General features: G+C 34.4%; 2 protein-coding genes and 1 long non-coding RNA gene across 6 annotated transcripts in view; 1 reads left to right on the plus strand and 2 right to left on the minus strand.

Annotated features, from left to right (window-relative positions):
- LOC141325364 (sorbin and SH3 domain-containing protein 1) overlaps positions 1-857 on the minus strand; it is a 73,984-nt gene extending 73,127 nt beyond the window's left edge. For all 3 annotated transcript variants that reach the window (XM_073833979.1, XM_073833978.1, XM_073833977.1), the window contains exon 1: positions 781-857. The gene's annotated coding sequence lies outside the window, so the exon portion shown is untranslated. The remainder of the gene's footprint in view (positions 1-780) is intronic.
- The window catches only part of LOC141325368 (uncharacterized), a 31,762-nt gene extending 24,662 nt beyond the window's left edge, over positions 1-7,100 (plus strand). The window contains exon 5 of the long non-coding RNA XR_012353766.1: positions 6,965-7,100. This is a non-coding gene — a long non-coding RNA (uncharacterized lncRNA). The remainder of the gene's footprint in view (positions 1-6,964) is intronic.
- Positions 1,414-22,361, minus strand: pik3ap1 (phosphoinositide-3-kinase adaptor protein 1). 2 transcript variants are annotated; one of them, XM_073833981.1, is made up of 17 exons: positions 22,193-22,361; positions 19,674-20,093; positions 19,128-19,354; positions 18,140-18,284; positions 17,819-17,961; positions 16,431-16,560; positions 16,058-16,254; positions 15,667-15,826; positions 15,402-15,467; positions 14,741-15,010; positions 10,445-10,507; positions 10,126-10,334; positions 7,708-7,768; positions 7,188-7,355; positions 6,999-7,069; positions 5,443-5,543; positions 1,414-3,161 (listed from the first exon to the last, which is right to left on the minus strand). In XM_073833981.1, exons 2-17 carry the CDS (start codon positions 20,071-20,073, stop codon positions 3,050-3,052), a joined length of 2,523 nt encoding a protein of 840 aa, XP_073690082.1. In that variant the 5' UTR covers positions 20,074-20,093; positions 22,193-22,361; the 3' UTR covers positions 1,414-3,049. The 2 variants fall into 2 exon arrangements, with proteins under 2 accessions (XP_073690082.1, XP_073690081.1); XM_073833980.1 differs by having other exon boundaries at positions 6,999-7,084.
- Positions 22,362-23,958: the final 1,597 nt, after the last annotated feature.

A 23,958-nucleotide genomic window follows, 5' to 3' on the forward strand; every position in this document is an offset into this window, starting at 1 on the left:
TGTGAGACTGAGGTTGACCTGGCAGACCATGATAAAGCTGGCTGTTAGACCACCGGAGCTGGTAGACCTTATACAAGTTCACAAACCATCTTAAGATTAAAAAAGGTTAAAGCAGTAACTAATTGTGTCTAAGTGTTATAGCATCAACTTTATCTGTGGTCCATGACGAATCCACCAAAAACTGTCCCACTTCTGCATAGTTCATCTAACATACTACTGTACATCTGCCGCATACACCGCACTGCATCCTCCTGAATATAGGTAGTTATATCACTAAGATCGGGATAAATTGTCGCGTTTCATTTTTCAATCTACAATGCGATGGATTGAACTCGTGGAGTCTCCTTCACTATCCTGCTCCCTCCGCATATTTAGTGAATCCTATTCCTTATTTGGATGTCAAGTGCAGCCGAAGTCAGATCTATTTTCCTGCGGAATACAAATAATCTCTATCCCATCTCCTTCACCGGACACCAAAACACTGCAATTCAGTTTCACCCTTAACATCCTTCAATATATCCATACAATTATCACTACATAATAATAGCCCCTTATGCTGAAGTAACTGAAACACTAAGCCACGCTGCCGCACTTCTGCACCGCACGTTTGTCTGCAATGGATGGCCGCTGCGGTTTATTATAATAAACCCTGAGCCAAATAATAGTGTCCAGACGAAGTAAACACGCAAACTTTCCGTTTTAGTTAGATGTGAAATGTCACTGAGGTGTTCAAACCCTGGAATATGACTGAGAATGAAGCAGGCGTTGCGTAATACTCACCTTACTAAGGAAGCAGTCCAGCTTTCCGTATTGATAACGCTGCTGCACGCTGAACAGTGACGGTCACCGCACGCCGCTCGCCCGTGCATGGAGCCTCTCACGCTCTCATCACAATATCAATGAGTGGGGAGGAGAGGGGCGTTCCGTAGAGGCACCGACGTTTAATCAAACTTATAATTTAATAAAGGTGCATTTTTAGCTCACATTTGTAATAACAATAATAATAACAATAATAATAATAATAATAATAATAATAATAATTAAATGATATATAATACATTTCGTTAATAATTAATAACGGTTATATTAAAATGCAACAATAAAAATGATGCTAGTTTAGATGTCAGAAATACTCATATGAGTATTTTGGGTAATGATCATGTTAGATTATTTAATGCAAGTTATCTAAAATATTTTAAGTCATCTCAGCGTCCCTCTTGGAGGTTTGCTGAGGCCCTCTAGTGGTCCCAGGTCCCCTAGTTGAGCTAAACAAAACGAAAGTAAAATATACTAATTATATTATTTTTTAAGAAAAAAAAGAGAATCCAAAGAAAATACTTATAAAAGTACATATAAAAGAAAAAAAGACGACACAATATGGAAGAAAGGACAACTTCTATTTTATCACAACTTTAATCAGTTTTCGTCATCGTCTAACAAACATTAACACACACACACACACACACACACACACAAACAAATACACACACACACACACACACAAAACACATCTTTCTTGTTCACACTGTGCACTCACACTTTGTATGCTGTTAAATTGTTTCTCTGCTTTTCTCTGGGTGATACACTACCAGTCAAAAGTTTTTGAACAGTAAGATCTTTAATGTTTTTTAAAAAAGTCTCTTTCTAAAGAAGTCTGCTCACTTAACCTGCATTTATTTGATCCAAATTACAGTAAAAGCAGTAATATTGTGATTTTATTTTTACTATTTAAAATATCTGCTTTCTATTTGAATATATTTTAAAATGTTATTTATTCCTGTGATCAAAGTAAAAATTTGAGCATCATTACTCCAGTCTTTAGCGTCACATGATCATTCAGAAATCATTTTAATATTCAAGAAACCTGTTCAAGAAACGTTTATTATTACTATTATCAATATTTAAAACAGCTGAGTATTTTTTTTTTTCAGGATTCTTTAATGAATAATTCAAAGATCAACATTTATTTGCAATAAAAAGCTTTTGTAACATTATACACTATACCATTCAAAAGCTTAAATCAATATTTTTTTCTCTCTCTTTTGGGAAATAAATTATAGAAATTAATGCTTTTATTTAGCAAGGATGCTTTAAATTGATCAAAAGTGATGATAAAGACAATAATGTTTCAAAATATTTTTTTTTTTTTTAAATGCTGTTCTTTTGAACTTCCTATTCATCAAAAAAACATGAAAAAGTTCTGCTCGGCTGTTTTCAATATAATAATAATGTCTTTTTGAGCAGCAAATAGAAAACAGTTATTTTAAATAGTAAAAAGTATTTCTAAATTGGGCTGTTTTGATGTACTTTGGATCAAATAAATGCTTGGTGAGCAGGAGAGACTTCTTTTAAAACATTCAAACTTAATGTTCAAAAACTTTTGACTGGTGGGTGCATATATCATAGCCAGCAATAAAATGTGAATACATCAATAAATATTTTCAAACACAGAAAACTATCCAACTTTAAATCTCATCATCTCATGCTCCACCACAGCCAACACAAACTATATTTTAAATAGAACAAAAGTTATAAGTAAAACAAAAATATGCAAGTTCTTGAATTTGCTATTTGTTACTAACACCACTCAGAAAGCTCAAACCGGCTATATTTCAAACAAGTGACCATATAAAACACCCCTCAAAGATATTGCATATCTTCAGCTGAAGATTTATAATTTAATAGTACCTAGAACTAAGGTAATTGTTTGCATTGCAAGTTGAGTCTAGATCAGAACACTTAAAGAACACTGGATAGTAATCCATTGGCTGTGTCTGAAACCACAGGCAATATATAAAAGATAGAATAGCTTCTGAAACTGAATACATATCCTGCTTGCTACCTACATGCTAGTTGGTAAATATAAATGGCAAACCACGCGCCTTCACACAAAACCTCTGTAAGGTCATTTTTGACTGACAGGGCAGCAAAGCAGCCGTCTTCAATTTCAGACACAGCCAGTAACTTTTGTTCCACCTTGAAGAGAATTACAGATCTCAAAGGCTTAAAAGTGCAGAGTCAAACAGAACGAAAGCCACGTTGAAGGCCATCACCATGTGCGTCTCGGTATAGGTGGAGGTGGTATGGGCCTTTGCGCAAGCGTCTGATGAACAGGACGAGCTGGAGTCGATACATATCGCTCGTTTGAGATCTCTGGAGTCCTAAGATATAATAATATAATAATAATAAACTTTATTTTATATAGCACCTTTAAAAGTAGCATCTCTAAGCACTTTACATACATATGAAAAGTTAAAAGATTCACACAAAAAGTACAGGCAGTAAAAAAAACTAACCAAAAAATATGAAGTCAATATAATAAAATACAAAGTTATCACATAAGTCACATAAAAGCTACCCTAAAAAAGTACATTTAAAAACACTTAGGGATTCTGCATTTCTAATCTCAGAGGGCAGGCAATTCTACAATTTAAGAGCCCATAGTTTTTAGCCGAGTTGTTTGAACAGTTAAAAGACCAGCTTCATATCAATAAGAAACCTGACAGGAAGCCAGTGCAGTTTTTCTAAGATAATGTAATGCGCTCCCTTGCACTGGTCCTAGTCAAAATTCTAGCAGCTGAATTTTGTACCTACTGTAATTTACCTAAGCGTTTGAAGTTCCAGCCAGCAAAGCATTACAATAATCAATACTCGAAAAGACAAAAGTGTTGATTAAAGCTGACTAAATTTAAAATGATTAATATACAAACTGAGCTCCATACAAATCAGGTTTACAATTGTTAAACACATGTAGCCTAATAAATAAATATCAGTATATGTTGAGAATGCAGCCCGTTTAAATGATTAATTAAAGCTTAAACTAGCTTAAAGGATTATTTCACTTCCAGAGTAAACATTTCCTGACAATTTACTCACCCCCATGCCATCCAAGATGTTTATGTCTTTCTTTCTTTAGTCGAAAAAAAATGAGGGTTTTTGGGGAAAACTTGTGATTTTTCTCCATATAGTGGACTTCAGTGGTTGCCAACGGGTTGAAGGTCCAAATTGCAGTTTCAAAGTACTCTTCACGATCCCAGAAGAGGAATAATGGTCTTATCTAGCGAGACCATCAGTCATTTTCTAAAAATAATACAAATTTGTATACTTGCACTAGCTCTGCGATTTGTGTCTGTGACTTCACACATTGCGTAATCACATTGAAAAGGTCACGCGCGGTTAGTTCTTCGCCTTTGTACGTTGGTTAAAAAAGGTAGGGTGAAAAACTCTACCCTATTTTCTCCTCCGACTTCAAAATTGTCCAACATTGTTGTTTTTTTGTAAAGACTGTTTGACTTTCTTTGCATGTTCGCTTTGTAAACAGTCGGTACTTCCGTCTACATCACGTGTGACCTTTCTACGTAATGAGTGAAGTCCAGCTAGTGCAAAAAGTAAAGCATTTGTGGTTAAAAAAGTATATACTTTTTTTTATATTACTTTTTTAAGAAAATGTAAGAACATATCGCTAGATAAGCCCTTTGAAACTGCAAATTAGGACCTTCAACCTATTGGTTCTCATTGAAGTCTACTATATGAAGAAATGGAATGTTTTCATCAAAAACGTTTTCGATTGAAGAAAAAAGGACATGAACATCTTGGATGACGTTGAGGTGAGTAAATTATCAGTAAATTTTATTCTGGAAGTGAATTAATCCTTACATCTATTTCAAAATCAATATAAGCCTTAGGTTCTTTTTAGTTATTTTTTTTTACAAATAAATTTTAAATAAAAAATTAAAGTTTGCAAATCTTCCTTTGACTTGCACTGATAGAATGTTAAGCATTCAAAATGTTGCATACTAACATCTGCAGACTGAATAGTGATTGGTTTCTTCTTCTTTGCATATATGTAACCATTTATAGCCTCTTTAAAAGGTACAGTTCTAAACTTGGGTTGGATGTGCACAGATTGCACAAATTTCTCGTCATTTATGGTAGCTCCCATCAGCTAAGCAAGAATTAGCAGAGGATATGTGGCGCCCACATCAGAGTGCAGATGTTTTTCACCTCCTCTCTTACATGACACCAATCTTCTGATGTTGTGTTTGTGTATATTAGCTGGTGAAGATGTAGCGCATTCTAAACCCACACTCCGTCTCTGTTAGATTTAAAGGTTGATGCTTCTACATATGATCAAGTTACTGATGGAAAGTTAAGCTTCACAAACTCCGGCAATGTGGTTAAAAGAGTTCAGCGATTGATGCTGTGGTTTGTCACATGGGGAGGTGTAAAGTTTCATACACGTACCACCATCGCTTCACCTAGAAACTTTTATCCAGTCATCTGGTTTATTCTCGCAGTGAAACTTTTTGAAAATAAAACTCTCTATGTATACTGTTTTCATTTTCACTTTGAATTTAAAGACTCGCTGTATAAAATAATTTTACTTTGACTGACAATTTTAAATATACTTTGCTTATTGGGTAAGCCATTTTGAACACGTACCTCTCTATTACACGTGGTGGGACCCTGGGTGGAGGGAGTACTGGTGGAGTATCCACTACGGGCCGGACAGGCCGTGGAGGAAGTGGAATGTCCGGAGGCTCCTTAAACCATTAAAGTAAAGACATATGACCATTAAAAAGTGTAATAAGTACTTGCGTGTTTTAATACAGTTGAGGTAAAAAATGTACATTCACCTCGCATTAAGATAAACAAAAATAGAGTTCTGATAAACACCAGGGGAAGATCAGGGTAAATTTAACTTATTTCGTCTTCTGGGAGACATGTCAGTATCTTTTGTGGCTTCTAAAGGGCGTTTCTAAACGAAAAAAATATGATATATGGGCAAAAAAAGAAAAATCTACACTTCAATTCTACTGTTCAAAAGTTTACACCCCTAGCTCTTAATGCAGCGTGATTCCTTCTGGGGCATCAGTGAGCATTTGAACCTTCTGTAATAGTTGCATATGAGTCCCTCAGTTGTCCTCAGTGTGAAAAGATGGATCTCAAAATCATACAGTCATTGTTGGAAAAGGTTCAAATACACAAAAATGCTGAAAAACCAAAGAATTTGTGGGACCTAAAAGATTTTTCTGAAGAACAGCAGACAGTTTAACTGTTCAGGACAAACAAGAGACAGGAACAACTATCACTAAACAACAACAAAAAAAAAAAAAACACAGCTGTGGATCATTCAGGTAACATCACTGTGTTAAAAATAAAGTGTATGTAAACTTTTGCACAGGGTCATTTTTATAAATATAACTATACGCTTCTCTTGTGGACTATATGTAAACATCTTTAATGTGAAATATCGGTAACACTTTACAATAAGGTTCATTAATTAAACATTAGTTAATGTACTAACTAACATGAACTAACCATGAGCAATACATTTGTTACTGTATTTATTAATCTTCATTAACGTTAGTTAATGAAAATACAGTTGTTCATTGTTTGTTCATGTTAGTTCACACTGCATTAACTAATGTTAACAAGATTTTAATAATGTATTAGTAAATGTTGAAATTAACATTAACAAAGTTTAATAAACGCTGTATAAGTGCAGTTCATTATTAATTCATGTTAACTAATGTTTTTAACTAATGTTAACTAATGAACCTTATTGTAAAGTGTTACCGAAATATCTTATTCAAGTCAGTACTAAATAAACAATAACATGCATTTTGTATGATCCCTCTATAATAATTAAGGTGTATGTAAACTTTTGACCTCAATATTTAGATGCAGAATTTAAATTTCAATTATAACAACCTAAGCTAAATACTTTATGCCTGTATGTTTTTTATAATGTATTATAGTTTGCAGTCATTTAGATTCGTTAATGTCTTGAGACATTAAGGCTGTATTTATTTGATCAAAAATACAAAAAAATTCTAAAATATTATTACATCCTTCAGAAATCATTCTGATATGCTGATTTGCTGCTCAAGAAACATTTCTTAATGATACAAACAGTTATGCTGCTTAATATTTTTGTGAAAACTGTGATATGTCTTTTCAGGAATCTTTGAAGATGATTGAAGAAGAAAACTGACCTCACATTCACCATCCATCCCACTGCTGTTGCTGACAGTGCTCTGAATGCTCAATCTGTGACTGCTACTACCTGCACAGGTCAAACCTTTACAATTATATTGTAGACACATCATACTTGTAAACATGGTTCAGTTCACACTGATATCAGATGTTATTGTGTGAGATTAAAGAAGTTATTTAATACATACTAGAAGTGCTGGAGGTACTTCCTGTCTGCCAGCTTCCTCTCTGCAGCGGTCTACTAACAGGAGGGGGTTGGGCAATCGAACGAGGTGTGGGCTCGTACAGTGAGCAATTCACATTCATTTGAGAACCCCACTGAACATTTGTTTGCATTGGGGCTGTAATCATAAGCTCTAATGGAACAAAAAGACAGACGCATAAAATATTCAGTTTTGTTTGATGGTATTTCAAAAATTGTAACAATGATTTTCAGTGGACCCACCACAAAGAAATATGCATTTATGTCATATGTGTGCCAGAAACAAAATATTTTATAAAGTATATTTAAAATAGATTTAATTTATAATTTAAAAAAATAATTAACAAATGGACTGTGGCCTAAAATTCTTTTACACTTTGCATGTGCCATTAGTTCATACGTTTTGCTGAGCCCCAAAAGTAATTATGTAAACTTTTCTTGTACATTCTAATAGCATGCCATGTTAACCACTTATGAGTATAATGTACACTCCTGTGTTTCCTTACCACTTGTCCCTTTGCCTTTACTGCGTCGAGTGATGCTCTCTCTTAATCTTTGTAAATTTTCCTTGAAGAAAATGACAAGACATCAGAGACACTCATTTCATTTCAAATCTTGCAAATCATATTCAATACGTGTCTAAATTATCCAAATAATTCAACCTTGTTGTACACAATTTACTACATGCCTTCTAGTTGATAGTTCGAACTTTTTTAGCATATATATTTTATTTATATAATACAATTTTAAAGATGTCCTCATACAGGTTGTTATATATTTTTCATTCTGCTGTGAAATATTTATTGATTTTCATAAATGTAAGAATACCTACTGGACTGAAGCAACTTTATTAAATTATCCATACTGTACTTTATAGAAAATATAATGTTAAAATGTCAGTATCAAATATGAAATATCAGGTTTTTGAGGAACATTTATTTGTATCTTCTAGTTTGAGCGGATGACGGTGGTATCGGTAACCAATAGTAAATAAAAAAACCCTAAGTGGAAAGAGCTGATAAATCATGTGGGTTTAATGTTCACTACGTCAGAATTTATTCGGCAAATATGTTTCCATCTCCCATTTTTCACATTAATTATTTTTCACACAAGTCAAAAAACACCTCAAGAGAGCGTAAAAACTTTTGCAATTTGGCGGTTCCATCATTAGTTTCTGATGCAATACTTCAAAATGAACATACCAATAGGGTGGTGGAAACATAGTAATTGTAGTGTTGCATTTTATGTTTTGCCTGCAACAATAAAAACTACAGAGCTTTGACTATAAAACTAAGCATTTAAATATAATCTAAATGAGACATATTATTGGAAAATACAGAGAGACAACTCATATTTATATTAGGGCCGGGACTTTAACGCGTTAATTTAGATTAATTAATTACACAAAAATAACGCGTTAAAATTTTTTAACGCATTTTAATCGCAATACGTTTTGCACCGCGGAACGTTTCTCACTAGATGAGATTCGGCGGACCGATTATACTGGAGCACAAACTAGCGTTCAGACAAGCCAAAGACGTCCGTCCTAAATAGTATTGTATGTCCCAAATCGTAGTATGTTTAAAAAGTATTCCAAAGATTCCCGGATGGTCTACTACTTAACGATCAATGCACACTCTTAACTGCTTATATTGCCCGCAACACACTGCGCCGTGAACGAGGATTCGATTAGAACTACAAACACGCATAAAAAGTGTTAAAAAACTACAAACATGGAGGATATACGCGACCAACGGACAGGTAGAGAAAGGGGTTTGAGTGATAAATAATCAGTGTGTAACCTGATAAAAACTATTTTTTAAATGTTATCCGCGTTATATTCCATGTGCAGCAACATTTATAATGATAGGTTTGGTCATTAAAATTTAAATGCATAATTAAGCAAACACAAGAGCAGAGTTCTCGGAATGAAAGACTCGTTAAAGAACGTGCCTCTTGCTACACTTTTAATGGCAATATTGTACTGGTCTGTTGGACTTGGTTGAACAAAAATAAACAATATTTTGTTGCTTAAGCTTATGTATTCAGTCATTATTCAATGGTATACTAAAAATCCATGTAAAAATCTTAATTCTCACTGTTCTCAGGTCAAATATTTACATGCGATTAAAATGCGATTAATTTCGATTAATTAATTACAAAGCCTCTAATTAATTAGATTAAAATTTTTAATCGAGTCCCGGCCCTAATTTATATACATTTTATGTAAGTAGTCCACTATAATGTTAAAGATCTCATTGGTGTATATGAATGTAATCTTACGTTTTTGCCATATAAATAACAATGTCTACATCAAATTGCATATTTTCACTCAGTTTTGGCCTCTTTTTCCCCTCATCATGTACAACTTCCATATTCTCACTGTATCATACTATATGAGCCATAACAGCCTGATGTATTAAATATGATAATCAACAAGAAGAAATATGCAACACAAATGTGACCCTGGACCACAAAACCAGTTGTAAGTAATGTGGGTATATTTGTAGCAATAGCCAATAATACATTGCATGGGTCAAAATTATCGATTTTTTTATGCCAGAAATCATTAGGATATTAGGTAAAGATCATGTCCCATGAAGCTATTTTGTAAATTTCCCACCATAAATATATCAAAACTTAATGTTTGATAAGTAATATGCATTGCTAAGAACTTCATTTGGACAACTTTAAAGGCAATTTTCTCAATATTTTGATTTTTTTTTTGCACCCTCAGATTGCAGATTATTTTTAGAATAGTTGTATCTCGGTCAAATACTGTCATATCCTAACAAATACATCAATGGAAAGCTTATTTATTCAGTATTTATATGATGTATAAATCTCAATTTCAAAAAATTGACCCTTACGACTGGTTTTGTGATCCAGGGTCACATGCAAAAATGTGATCTGGAGTTACTTACCTGCTGGAAGCGGAGAGAGCGCCATCTTTTATCTTGATCAAACTGCCAAGCCTTGAACTCCTGCACCGCCTCTTCTACAGTCAGCTCACCCACCTTCACCCTCTCCTGTAGAGAGATGAGCTGCCTTTGTCCCGGGGTCTTCATGCCTGCAAAGGGGTCGTGGTGACTGCTCATGTCCCCGTCTCTCACTGGCCGTACAGGTTCAGGTTCTGCAAGAACGGATCATAGGCATGGAAATTTATATTAAATTTAATAATTCATATTCTGTATATATACACATATGCTTTGCAATTATGGTTAAGAAACTTTTATACACTACCTAAAGAGGAAACCATTTCTGGCCGATGACTGAGTGAGTATACGGGTTCCTTGAGACAAAACACTGTAAAACAGGTAAAACTGAAGTGAAATTACTATAAGAGGGCAGTTTTAGACACTTAAAGGAGACGTACACTAGAGCCCTGCACGGGCCTTAAATCTAAGCCCTAGCCCGGCCCTGGCCCGAGACGCACAGGCTGTAGCCCGGCCCGTGTCCGACAGCTTATCAAAAATTTTGGCCCGAGTCCGACCCGAAGCCCGTCTTTTTTTCCGCCAAACAGCTTATACTGTTACAGCCATTAAAATAGACCAGATTCGTATTTAATAGAAAGTTTATGTTTTTTCGTTTCGGTTTTTTTTTATCAGAACAATTTAGAGAAATGTTTGGAGTTTTTTGTTTGTTTGTTTGTTTTTTAAATGTAAGTTTTTTAAGTGACATCGATATCCAAGCGGTATGTGGTCCACAGTGAGTTTACTCAATTTAACCTATATATCAAATCAACACTTGACTAGTCTACAATGCAATTCACAGATATAATACAAACATAAATATATCACAATGTTAGATTTAAAGTTTATTATCACCATCTCAGAAGGCATTTCGAACAGGGCAGGCAGCTCTGCTGCGCAAAGCCGGAACATACAAAGTCGCAGTGGTAAAGTAAACGAATATTGAACAAATATATAAAGAATAAAATTAAGTATGTTTGAAATGTAACAGTCCTGCTCATAAAATATAATTAAATAAAATAACAGGAGAGTTTCAAACATAGTGTGCAATATTTGTTCCGACCACAGCTAATAATTGTCAGCATTAAAAGAGTATTGCTGCTTTATCCAGTGCAAAGTTTGTAATGAAAATAATACGTTTTCGTCAGTTATTTTACCTACAGATCACATTATTTCTGATTTGAGTGATCCATCTCTATCAAGCTAAACATGTTTAACATATGATTTCCTGCTTAATATGCAGTTATATTACGGACCATTGGCATGAATTGTACTCATGATGGAGCGGTGGTGGAGCGCTCTTGAAGAGAGTGAAAACCATGACGCTCCGACTTTTAAAAAAATCCGCTCCTTCCTCCATTCAAAATCACACCGCTCCACTCCGCGCTCCGCTCATACTCTGCTATGCGCGAGACATCACTGGCGCTTCCGGGGACGCACGCATTAAATCTCATTCAACTTTTTTTTTTTTTTAAGTTTTTTTTCTAAAGCAGGCCCGAAGCCCGATATGTGTGCAAGTTATGACGTGAAAATTGGCCCGAAGCCCGGCCCTAGGGGCAAAAAAAAGTCGGGCCCCGACGGGCTCGGGCTCAAATGCAGGGCTCTAACGTACACTTCCAGAACAAAAAATTACAGATTTGTCATCCAAGATGTCTTTCTTTCTTCAGTTGCAAAGAAATCGTTTTTTTGAGGAAAACATTTTCATTTCAGATTTTCAAATAATGGACTTCTATGGTGCCCCGAGTTTAATCTTCCAAAATGGAGTTTAAATGCAGCTTTAAACGATCCCAAATGCAGTTGTAAACAATCCCAGCCGAGGAAAAGGCGTCTTATCTAGCGATTTTTAATCTTCATTAAAAAAAAATACAATTTAAGTACTTTTTAAAGGAACACTCCACTTTTTTTCGAATTAGGCTCATTCTCCAACTCTCCCCGAGTTAATAAGTTGATTTTTACCGTTTTGAAATCCATTCAGCCGTTCTCCTGTTCTGGCGATATCACTTTTAGCATAGCTTAGCATAGATCATTGAATCCTATTAGACCAATAGCATCGCGTTCAAAAATGACCAACGAGTTTCCATATTTGTCCTATTTAAAACTTGACTCTTCTGTAGTTATATCGTGTACTAAGACCAGTGGAAATGCAAAGCTGCGAGTTTCTAGGCTGATAAGATTAGGAACTACACTCCCATTCCGGCGTAATAGTCAAGGAAGTTTGCTGCCGTAATATGGCTGAAGCAGGAGCAGTAATACCACGCAGCACATGTGCAAATGCTAAACTAGCTGGGAACTCATTTCTGATAATACTCCGCCTGCTTCGGCCATATTATGGCAGCAAACTTCCTTGACTATTACGCCGGAATGGAAATGTAGTTCCTAATCTTATCAGCCTAGAAAGACAGTTAAGAGTAGGTATTCTTACTGTTAAGACAGTCAGGGTATGTCAAAAAACTCCCATCGTATTTTCTCTCTCGTATTTTTTTATGAAAACAACTGATAGTTTCACTAGATAAGACCCTTCCTCCTTGGCCGGGATCGTTTACAACTGCATTCGGGATCGTTTGAAGCCGCATTTAAACTCTATTTTGGAAGTTCAAAATCAGGGCACCATTGAAATCCATTATATGAAGAAAAATCCTAAAATGTCTTACTCAAAAAACATTTTCTTTACGACAGAAGAAAGAAAGACATGAATATCTTGGATGAGAAGGGGGTGAGTACATTATCTGTATTTTTTTGTTCTGGAAGTGAACTTCTCCTTCAAGACTTCCATTAAAAAGAATAGTTCACTCAAAAATGAAAATTTTCCGTGGAACACAAAAGAAGATATTTTGAAGAATGTTGATAACCAAACTGATTTCCATTGACTTTTACTGGGACTGTTTATTTACCAACATTCTTCGAAATATCTTCTCATGCGTTCCACAGAAAAAAGAAAGCCATGCATGCTTAGAATGATGTAAGACAGTTTAAATATCAGTCCCTCCAGTTTTTCGCGATTCTGCGATCGCTGAATTTAATGCAAAATCAACAAAATGTCGCATTTTTTTGCGATCCTGCATAATTTGTCATTTAACCACAAAATAATCGCAAAAATTAGTTATTCAAATATTTCAATAATAAAACGATTTTAAAATTTATATATCATGTTGTTAAAGATGCTGCTCACGTGATGTCTGTGAGCTGTCTGTATGCAGGGCCCGCAAGATCGACCTCCCGGGGGCTATTGTGTTTTTCAGTTGAGCTACCAAAATGTTTCACTGGCCTGCCGACCCGCTATCGTAAAGTAGAGGGCTTCTGTTGTTGCAAATGGAACGCCATAAAAGTTTTAAATTTGTTAAATAGTATAAGAATAGTCTTAATTATAATTTTAAAAGTCAGTTAGGGACGGAAAGACGATATGGATATTGAATCACGATAGGGCTGGATAAAACTTCTAAAGGCAATGATGTCATTGAATAAATATGAGCCCTGCACATTTTAAAGTCAAAACGCAGCACTGATGTCTTTAAATGAATGTATCTGAGTAGAACCGACTGTCCTCAGAAACGTGTCGTTGGCATTTTCATTTCATGCCTGATAAAACAGCGTTACTAGGGAAACAAAAATATTTCAGCGGTCCTAAAGCGCCCCCTTGTGACAGAATTTTTATTTCCAATACATTTTTCAGCTGTTTATGTTTTTATGCAGCAAACACATAGGGTTTTAAATGTGAAAAGTTAATGTGCCTTCTAAAAAATCTAAACAATTAAGACAGTAATATTTATGTTTTAAATAAATATGATAAATTATATACTTGATTTATCCCTTTTAATGGTATAAAGGCTGAAATGCCATTCTATAAGATATTGTTTTTGTGTGAATCTGTATCTGAATTATAAATCATGTCATTTTATGACTTAAAATTCTACCTTACATTGTCCAACCCCACTCATTCTGTTCATTTTACTTGTGCAGCTCTTAAAAAGGATCACAAATTACTTTAAATTGATATTTAAAAATTCTGCAGATACACTAAAGAGTGAAATAAAATTCCTTCCTTGTTAAGGATTAATTAAGGAATAATTAAAAAGCTTTTTTATTTGGGCTAGTTCAATTAATTTTTGGGCTACCAAAATCCTAAGAGTACCTGAGACGTGACTGAAATGAAGTAGGCTATGTACAGTATAAATTTCTACACCTGCTGTTAATGTTTACAAAGGTCACATAAGAATATTGCCAATAGGTTATTTTAAAAGTTCAAATGTATCAGAATAAACAAATTTTATGTTTGATTTGTGTTATGTATGATAATTGAGCCTCTAACATAATACCTAATATGGTAAATGTGATATTCTAATTATTAATAAATAAATTAAATAATAAAATAAATCGCAAAATTTTTCACAAATTTCTAGGACTTGCCACCACAAAATTAATCATTTTAATCGCAAAAATCACAAAAAAAAATCGTGAAATCCTGGAGGGACTGAAATATATCAGTTTCTGATCTTAGAAGCTAAAAGTAGAGCCTCTGTGTTTGTACTGTGGTTTAGCTGTGTTTGCGTAATGAACTTTTGGTTTGCACCTTTGGAAATGTAGGTTGTGTTCTCTTCAGGCTCTGGCAGGTTGGCTGGTCGTGGAATCGGTGCTGGTGGGCGGTTGATAATTTCAGGGGTGGATTGTGGCTCCACTGTGTCATAAATATCATCAGGGCAGCATGGGTTATACGGGTCCTCCTCTTCTATATCCCCATAGATTTCAGCATTGAGGTCATGGTAATCTTCATCATCCATTTCAGGTAATCCACCATTGGTTGAAGTATGCTCCAAGGATTGTAAACTTTTGTCAGGTTGTGCTGTAGGAAAACAATTATACAACATTCAAGAATGGTTTATTGCCTAGTTTACATCTTTATATATTACATTTATTAGCAAGTTGCTCTGGTTTCACACTACGCAAACAAGCTGCATCCTGTGGCAAAGAGGTTCATATATACATTTTAAAAGAAAAGGCTAAGTTGGCTAAACTAATCGTATTATTTCCTGGTGTGTTACGTTACAAACGTGAGGATAAAATTGTAAGCCTTTACAAAAATGTTGATAATTTTAAGCAATATGTTTTCAAGTAAAAAGAGTTTTTACAGATGTATATAAGAAAGACAAAATGAAGGGCGTTATCACACAGGGGAAAAAAGTGACAGAAGTCACACATGATCATCGTTTCTTCATCGTTTCTAACTGATGTACCTTCAAAAAACTTCCTCAGCATTGTTTCTGGGTTGGAGTCCTCCAGAGCACTTTTTAAGTCATCATCTGTAGAAGCATGAATCATGTATACATAGTTCATAGTACATAACTTCAACTTCTGACTTAACACCTATAAAACCTTCTTTTAATGCTTACATTTTCACATTATAATTCATAGGCTAGCAGTAGCAATAAAAAGAAAAAAAGCTTTAACTTTATGCAATCAGGACTATTGTTATTGTGCAAGTAAATGGCATACACAAACCCAATTCAGGTTTTAGTTTCATCATAGACTCGTAGATGTCCTCATTATCGAAATTTGTGATGAAATTTTGGGAAGCCATCAACATGTCTTCATAGATATCCTCATTGCCAGAGGTGTCCTGAGATTCGTCCATTTGGGTCTTCACTAAATCTACCGTCTCCTGTTTTGTTGTGTGAAAAAAAGAAAGCTTGCATAAATAACTGGCATTATCACAACTGAAGACAAATATGCTGATTATTAACAGACCTAGGCTATATAACGTAATTGCACAATGCTGTGATATTTTACATGCATTCATAAATTTGTGCTGCCCCTGCATTTCAGGAATTTGTTGACTCAGTTTACCATCATTTGTTTTCAATTACAGAAGTCATCAAGAACATTTACTCACAACATATTTATCCATAAACTGTCTTAAATCAGAGAAGCCACTCTTCTCAGCCAGATTGTTCGGGTAATCGCCATCTTTGTTCATCACGCTGTAGGCCTGCATGGCTCCGGGGCACCGCAATAACAAAGACGTTAACTTTTTTAAGCCATACTTGGCCGAGAAGTGAAGCAGTGTTGGAAGTTCCACATTACGGTGATCTGAAAACAAAGAGATCTCTTTTCATTGTTGTTCAATAGTTTCCTGTCTTGGAAAAAAAAAAAATTACCATCCACACCAGTTCCTTAACTTGGTGTTATGCTATCCGCCAGCATAAGCAATATTCATCAATAGCTAGACTTTTATAAACTATAAAATAAAAAATAAAATCACTTACTCGCTGGGGTGTTATCTGCAATTTGACTGATTCCAAATACTTGTAATCCATTTAGAGGCATCCGTTCTTCCAGAGAGTCGGCAAGCAAATTATCCAATGACTCGGGCACCTTTGATGTGATATCAAATGCCTGAAAATTGAATATTAATGTTCAATGTTAGTTTTTAAATCAAAGGTCATTTTTTGTAACTACATTATCTCTGCATGTTAACATTTACTAAAAATTAAATGTTTACTTCCTACTGCCTCACTTTTTTTTAATGTCTAAAACCAACTTTTTGTTTTTTATTGTTACTGGTTAAACGACAAATTACATACAGCTTAACAACATCTTGCATTACTGATTTCAAGACTGCGTGTTGCTATTTAGGCATCTGTACAAGATCACACCACCACCTGTGGAACTAATACACTGTTCAAAGATATTTGACATAAAATGACTAAGTTATAACATTTGATATGTTCAATATGCATTGTTTTTTTTAAATACACTACCAGTCAAAAGTTTTTGAACAGTAAGATTTCAAAAAAAAAATTATTAGTCTCTTCTGCTTACCAAGCCTGCATTTCTTTGATTCAAAGTACAGCAAAAACAGTAAAATGTTGAGTTATTTCTACTATTAAAGATAACTGTTTTCTATTTGAATATATTTTATACATTTATTCTAGTGATCAGAGCTACATTTTCAGCATCATTACTCGAGTCTCAGCGTCATGTGATCCTTCAGAAATAATTCAAATATGTTGATTTGCTGTTCAAGACGCATTTATTATTATTATTAATATTTTTTTATCCATATTTAAAGCAGTTGAGTACAATTTTTCAATTCTTTGATAAATAGAAATTAATACTTTTTTGGAAGGATGCTTTAAATTGACCAAAAGTGATGATAAAGACATTTAATGTTACAAAAGATTTCTATTTAAGATAAATGCTGTTCTTCTGAACTTCCTGTTGAACATAATAATGCTAATAAATGTTTTTTGCGGAGCAAAAAATCATGTGAAGGATGATGTGACTGGAGTAATAATGCTAAAAATTCAGCTTTGAAATCACAGGAATAAATAACATTTTAAAATGTATTCAAATAGAAAACAGTTATTTTAAATAGTAAAAATATTTCATATCTTTACTGTTTTTGCTGTACTTTGGATTGAATAAATGTAGCTTGGAGAGCCATTCAAATCCTTACTGTTCAAAAACTTTTGACTGGTAGTGGAACATGTGGAACATACATTTCCGTAAAGCTACTTTGAAACGCGAAATATTATGTAAAGCGCTATGCAAATAAACACAACATGACTTAACTTCAACCACATTCGTTCACAAGTCAGTTTATGTGATTCAGTTTTTGTTTTAATGGATTGTTTTTCAGTTTCATCATTACCTGACACATGAACTGCACTGGATCCATTGCTTTCTTTAGATACCTGCAAACTTCCTCCATTTCTGTGTAATATGTTACAGTTGTTGAACAAAGCACAGATTCATTTTTATAAAGAGTCAATGAGACGTTCCCAGGTGGCATATCTAAGAGAAAAAAAAAAATCATTAATAAAGACTAACACAAATTCGACAAAGACAAAGCTTCTCTTAATAAAATAATAAATGAGCACATTAACAGGAAACAATATGTAAATTCAGCTGAAACTGAAAAAGCATGGAGGAACTGATATGAAAAGTTCCTCTTTTTGTGTTTTTGTCTTACCAGGTGACTGTACAGTAACAATGTACTCGTTCTCCAGACTCACAGGCACCCGCTGAGGTGTCGAGTACTGAGAGTGAAACTCCACCTCCAGTCTGCCCTCATCCACAATTTGCTTTGCCATGATTATATAAATATTCACACGATTCTTTATGGGAACAAACAAATGGTGAGAAAGTCATGAGACTGTGTCAAAAACGGCAACTGACATATAGTAACGCAAGACCATTGATGGTGATTCCGCAAATGTCAGCAAATGCTTTTGAATGTAATGCTGATGCTATAGTGTATTACAGTGTAAACATGTTTTCACAAAATTACAGGAGCAATAGTTGCAATATACAGCACTAACACTATTTAAGCCATATGTAAGCTGTAATATATTAAAATGTCCACACCACAAGACATACTGTTAATAACTATTGCTTAAAAATTGCTATATTTCTTAGTTAAAATGTACCCAAACTAGGTTGGAAATAAACATTTATTAATAAGTTGACGTGTATTTTTTTACAACCGAGTTTGGGTTCATTTTAAGCCAGCTATATTTTTAAACATTAGCTAAGTAAAAAAAAAAAAAAAAAAAACTACCCAGAAGGTTGGGTTAAACATTTAACCAGCGCTGGGTTATATTTAACTTTTTTAGAGTGCGGAGTATTTATGTGATTAGTAAAAAGGTTTACAAAAGGAACTACTTCATTCACTGGAAAACTGCTTAAAAAGCACATCATGTGCAGCAATGATATTATTTTAGTAATTTTATCACCCGTCGCTGCTACATCATCCTTCTTGCAACATATCGCCGAATTAAGAATGGCTTAAATGATCTAAATCTAGCTTGTTAGACAGGGGGCCCTGCACTAACTTCCTGTCTAATTTGACAAGCACAAAGAAGTGTGATCTCAAACCATGTGAGCTTCATGCTGACATTATATATTCTTAGAAACGCGTTCTATTTAAGCTTTGCACACATTGTGTGTAACGCACTTACCCCACAAAGTATTCTGTCTGGTTGGACAGTGAGGCATGTTTGGTTGTCTTGTGGTTCCGTGACATTTAAAGAAGTTTGCTCAGTATGACAAACATCATCCTCATTCATCTGAGTCTGTTCCGACTCTTCGGGTAAAGTCTCGGGAATCTCTGATAATGTGATCTCATTTATTTGTTCTTCTAGTTCAATTTCATATGGATTCTCGCAATGATTTTGACTAATAGATCCTAGAATGAAAAACTGTAAATTAGTCTTTGTATATTAGTATATTAGACTCAGACCAATCTCTTTTTTCTTTAGTGAGATTAATTATGGTACACCATGCAAAAATATTTAGGCTAAAATTAAATAAAATAAATATATAAAATAATAAATAAATAAAATAATTATGATCCAAAATGCAGAGCTATTTATGGTACATAAAAACAAAGTAATAATAGAACAAACAATAAAAATAAATATATTTTTAAAAAATACAGTTGATCTTTAATATGCTCTTATGCTGAATAAAACATATACTGTACATACAGAATAAGGAATACATACCACTATTAATGCACTCTAGGACTGCAGATGCATATACTGATGGTTCGTCTTCGGAATTAATTTTTTTCCAATGCTCCCACTGTTCAAAATAGTCCGCTGACACTTGCCTTTCTGATACACCACACAAAAAGGCAACAATTTTGCGAGGAGGCTGAAGAAGATCCCGGAAAGTATCCTGCACTTCTGGGTCATGCTGCATGTCCAGCAACGCAGCAGACAGCAAAAGCATGATGCACTTGCTAGAGCCAAACAGCTCATGGTCTCTCATCCAAATCTGTTCATTCACATCATACAGAACGACGGAGCCCTCCAGAAAGTTACATGATGCTTCCAAAATTTGCTGTAGATACTCGGCCCATTCGGTGGCCTCACTGTTATAAACTATTAACACCTCACACATTGTGGAGCATCCAGGTTGTTCTGCAAAACAAATGGAAATAGAAAAATATAAAGATTTTAAAATAATTTCAACTACATCAACTACAATTAAAGAATACACTGTAAAAAAAAAAAAGACTTGAGAAATTTCACAAATATTTACAAAGAAAAGGCTAGAAACACACTGAATTAAATGAGAAATTTGAAAACATACTCCAATAATCTTAGTTCGAAAAACCGACATTAAGTGAGACACTTGACGATGACCATTCAAAAGTTTTTGAACAGTAAGATTTTTAATGTTTGTTAAAGAAGTCTCTTCTGCTCACCAAGCCTGCATTTATTTGATCCACGGTACAATGAAAACAGTAAAACTTTGAAATATTTTTACTATTTAAAATAACCTTTTTATTTGAATATATTTTAAAATGTAATTTAATCCTGTGGTTTCAAAGCTGAATTTTTAGCATCATTACTCCAGTCACATGATCCTTCGGAAATCATTAATGATGCTAGTAATGATGCTAAAAATACAGCTTTGAAATCACAGGAATAAATTACATCTTAAAATATTTTCAAATAAAAAAGTTATTTTAAATAGTAAAAATATTTCAAAGTTTTACTGTTTTTGCTGTACTTTGGATCAAATAAATGCAGGCTTGGTGAGCAGAAGAGAACATTAAAAGTCTCACTGTTCAAAAACTTTTGACTGGTCATCATCAAGTGTCTCACTCAATAATATTCTGATTTGCTGTTCAAAAACTATTTTTTAAATTATTATGTTGAAAACAGCTGAGTAGAATTTTTTTCAGGTTTTTTTATGAGAAGAAAGTTTAGAAGAACAGCATTTATTGGAAGTAGAAATCTTTTGTAACATTCTAAATGTCTTTAATATCACTTTTGATCAATCTTGCTAAATAAAAGTATTAATTTCTACAATTTCCTTCCCAAAAAATGACTCTCCAAGCTTTTGGATGGTATAATGTTACAAAGGCTTTTTATTTCAGATAAATGCTGATCTTTGGATCTTTCTATCTATCAATGAATCCTGAAAAAAACTCAATGTTTTAAATATTGATAATAATAATAATAATAATAATAATAATAAAAATTCTTAAACAACAAATCGAAATGATTTCCGAAGGATCATGTGACGCTGAAGACTGGAGTAATGATGCTGGCAATTTAGCTTTGTATCACAGGAATAGATGACATTTTAAAATATATTCAAATTGAAAAATGTTATTTTAAATAGTAAATATATTTCAAAATGTTATTGTTTTTGCTGTCCTTTGATCAAATAAATGCTGGCTTGGTGAGCAGAAGAGACCTCTTTAAAAAACATGAAAAATCTTACTGTTCAAAAACTTTTGACTGGTTGTGTAAGTTGGTTTTGTCAACCACAAATACATTAACATTGCAATTAGTCATCTTATATCTGCTTAAATGATTTATAAAAGGCACTCTGACAGAGTGTCTGTCTGTGTACAAATACAATTAGTTAAACACATGATATGAATGAAGAATTTACCAATGGAAATTTATGACTCAGTATTGCTAACCATGAAACATCAAGCATGACCCCACAACAGAAGTGATGAAATATGGCTAAAGATACACTCCAGTGCAAAGTCTGTTTAGTATGTCCCTCAAATAATTTCACATTTGTATGCTATCAAAACATTTGTGTGACTGTCCTGTTCGTGATGTAACCTGTCCGAGGAGAATTTACTTTTCATGGTTTTCCACAATCGACCTTGAATTGAGTTTGAGCATACTTCAAGTAGATATATACAGAAACTCATTCTCTGAAAGGATATGCGATTAAGCAACTTTATATCATATGCAGAATTATCTTTTATTACTACTAATTCTCACAAAGTTGCAAAAATACAGGAAGATTTTTTTTCCCAACTTCCTTATCACTTTCACCAATACTTTTTGTTTTGCATCATGTCATCTATCATTTTCTACAAAAAAATAAAATAAAATATAACTGCTTCTATCAGTAAATAATTTAAATTCTAAAATGAATTAAAAACTATGATTCTCAACCTAAAGATCAAACCAAAAAGACTGTGTTTGTTCAGGCGTAACATTTTAACTGCAATACACAAGATCTTTATATTAAAATGACTCACCTTGTTTCTTGTGATAAGACTCTGGGGTTGTAATAAACAGTGCCTTGTTTCAGGTGGTATGTAGTGGCTGCACCTTCCCACGGTGGCTTTCCGTTTACCTCCGTTCTTAGTCTACAGCTTCTGATCAAAATACGTTGCGTATATGACTGTGGTACAAGACCAATTTGCCTTCAGCTCTTGACTTGATCTACTAAAAGAAACAGTCCATTTCCTGATGGTGGGTGGTAGCGTCACTTCCTAAAATACACTGCAACTGCCTAAACTCACACAGACAGAGACGCTGTAGGCTGCTGTGACTGTGAAACAGAGACTAAATTTCCCAGACAAGTTAAAAACAGAAGTTAAGTAAAATTTTAATGTAGCTTATGTAAAACAGCTCAGACCATTCACAAATGTTGTGTACAGCATAACAACTACTGTATACATTTTTAAAGAGTTGCCACTTGATTCATTGTTATGATTCATAAATGTTTCAATGTCTTTTTGTCTATTAACTGGTTAACAATAAGTTTCCTTACTTTATACGGTGAAAAACTGTAATAGATCTAATGGGTCATTCATGTCATTTTACAGTTAGAGACTGTTAAATGGACAGTTTTTGGAAGCAAAAAATATTTCTCAGCTTTTATTTACATTTGAACAAAAAGTAGCATGTCCAAAATTATTCATACTAATTAGTGCAATAAATAGTGCAAACTATCACAGTCTACGGGAAAATCCAAAGATCTATACCATTCCAAATAGTCCAAGCTGTTCTAAAGCATCCTAATTCAATGAGAACAGCTGTTTTAATCAACTTAACAGGTGAAAAACAGAAGCTCTCTGCTGTTGGTCTGTGGACAGTCATGGCTAAGACAAAGGAGCTCACTGGGGACCTGCGGCTGCACATTGTGGCTGCTCATAAGTCAGAAAAGGGCTATAAGACCATATCTAAATGTTTTGAAGTTCCAGTGGCTACAGTGCAAAGTATTATTAAAAAATATAAGATGTTCCGCACTGTGAAAAATCTCAGAGGACGTGGTTGGAAGCCAAAAGTGACACCTGTGCTGGTCAGGAGGATAGTGAGAGAGGTAAAAAAGAATCAAAGGATCACCACCAAGGCCATCCTGATGAATCTGAGCTCTGCTGGTGGCAACATCTCAAGGCAGACAGTCCAACGGACACTGCACACCACTGGGTTCCACGGACGCAGACCAAGGAGGACACCGTTTCTCCAGATAAGGCACACAAAAGCCCGCTTGGCCTTTGCAAATGCTCATCTGGACAAAGAATACGACTTCTGGTCTTCTGTTTTATGGTCAGATGAAACAAAAATTTAATTGTTTGGCCACAATGATGTAGCCTTCATTTGGCAAAAAAAAAAGGAGAAGCCTTCAACTCTAAGAACACCATCCCCACTGTCAAACATGGTGGTGGGAACCTAATCACAGTAAATGGCACCATGAAAAAGGAGCAATACATCAAAATTCTCAACAACAACATCAGGCAGTCTGCAGGGGATCTTGGCCTTGGGCACCAGTGGACATATCAGCACGACAACGAACCAAAACACACAGCAAAGGTGGTGAAGAAATGGTTAGCAGAAAAAAGCATTAACGTTTTGCAGTGGCCCAGCCAGAGTCCTGACTTAAATCCAATTGAGAATCTGTGGAGGGGGCCAAAGATCAGGGTGATGGCAAGGAGACCCTCCAACCTTAAAGAGTTGGAGCTCATTGCTAAAGATGAATGGGCAAAAATACCAGTGGAGACATGCAAAAAGCTGGTCA

The sequence above is a fragment of the Garra rufa genome, chromosome 2, assembly GCF_049309525.1.
Source record: "Garra rufa chromosome 2, GarRuf1.0, whole genome shotgun sequence".
In the NCBI taxonomy this organism is placed as follows: domain Eukaryota; kingdom Metazoa; phylum Chordata; class Actinopteri; order Cypriniformes; family Cyprinidae; genus Garra; species Garra rufa.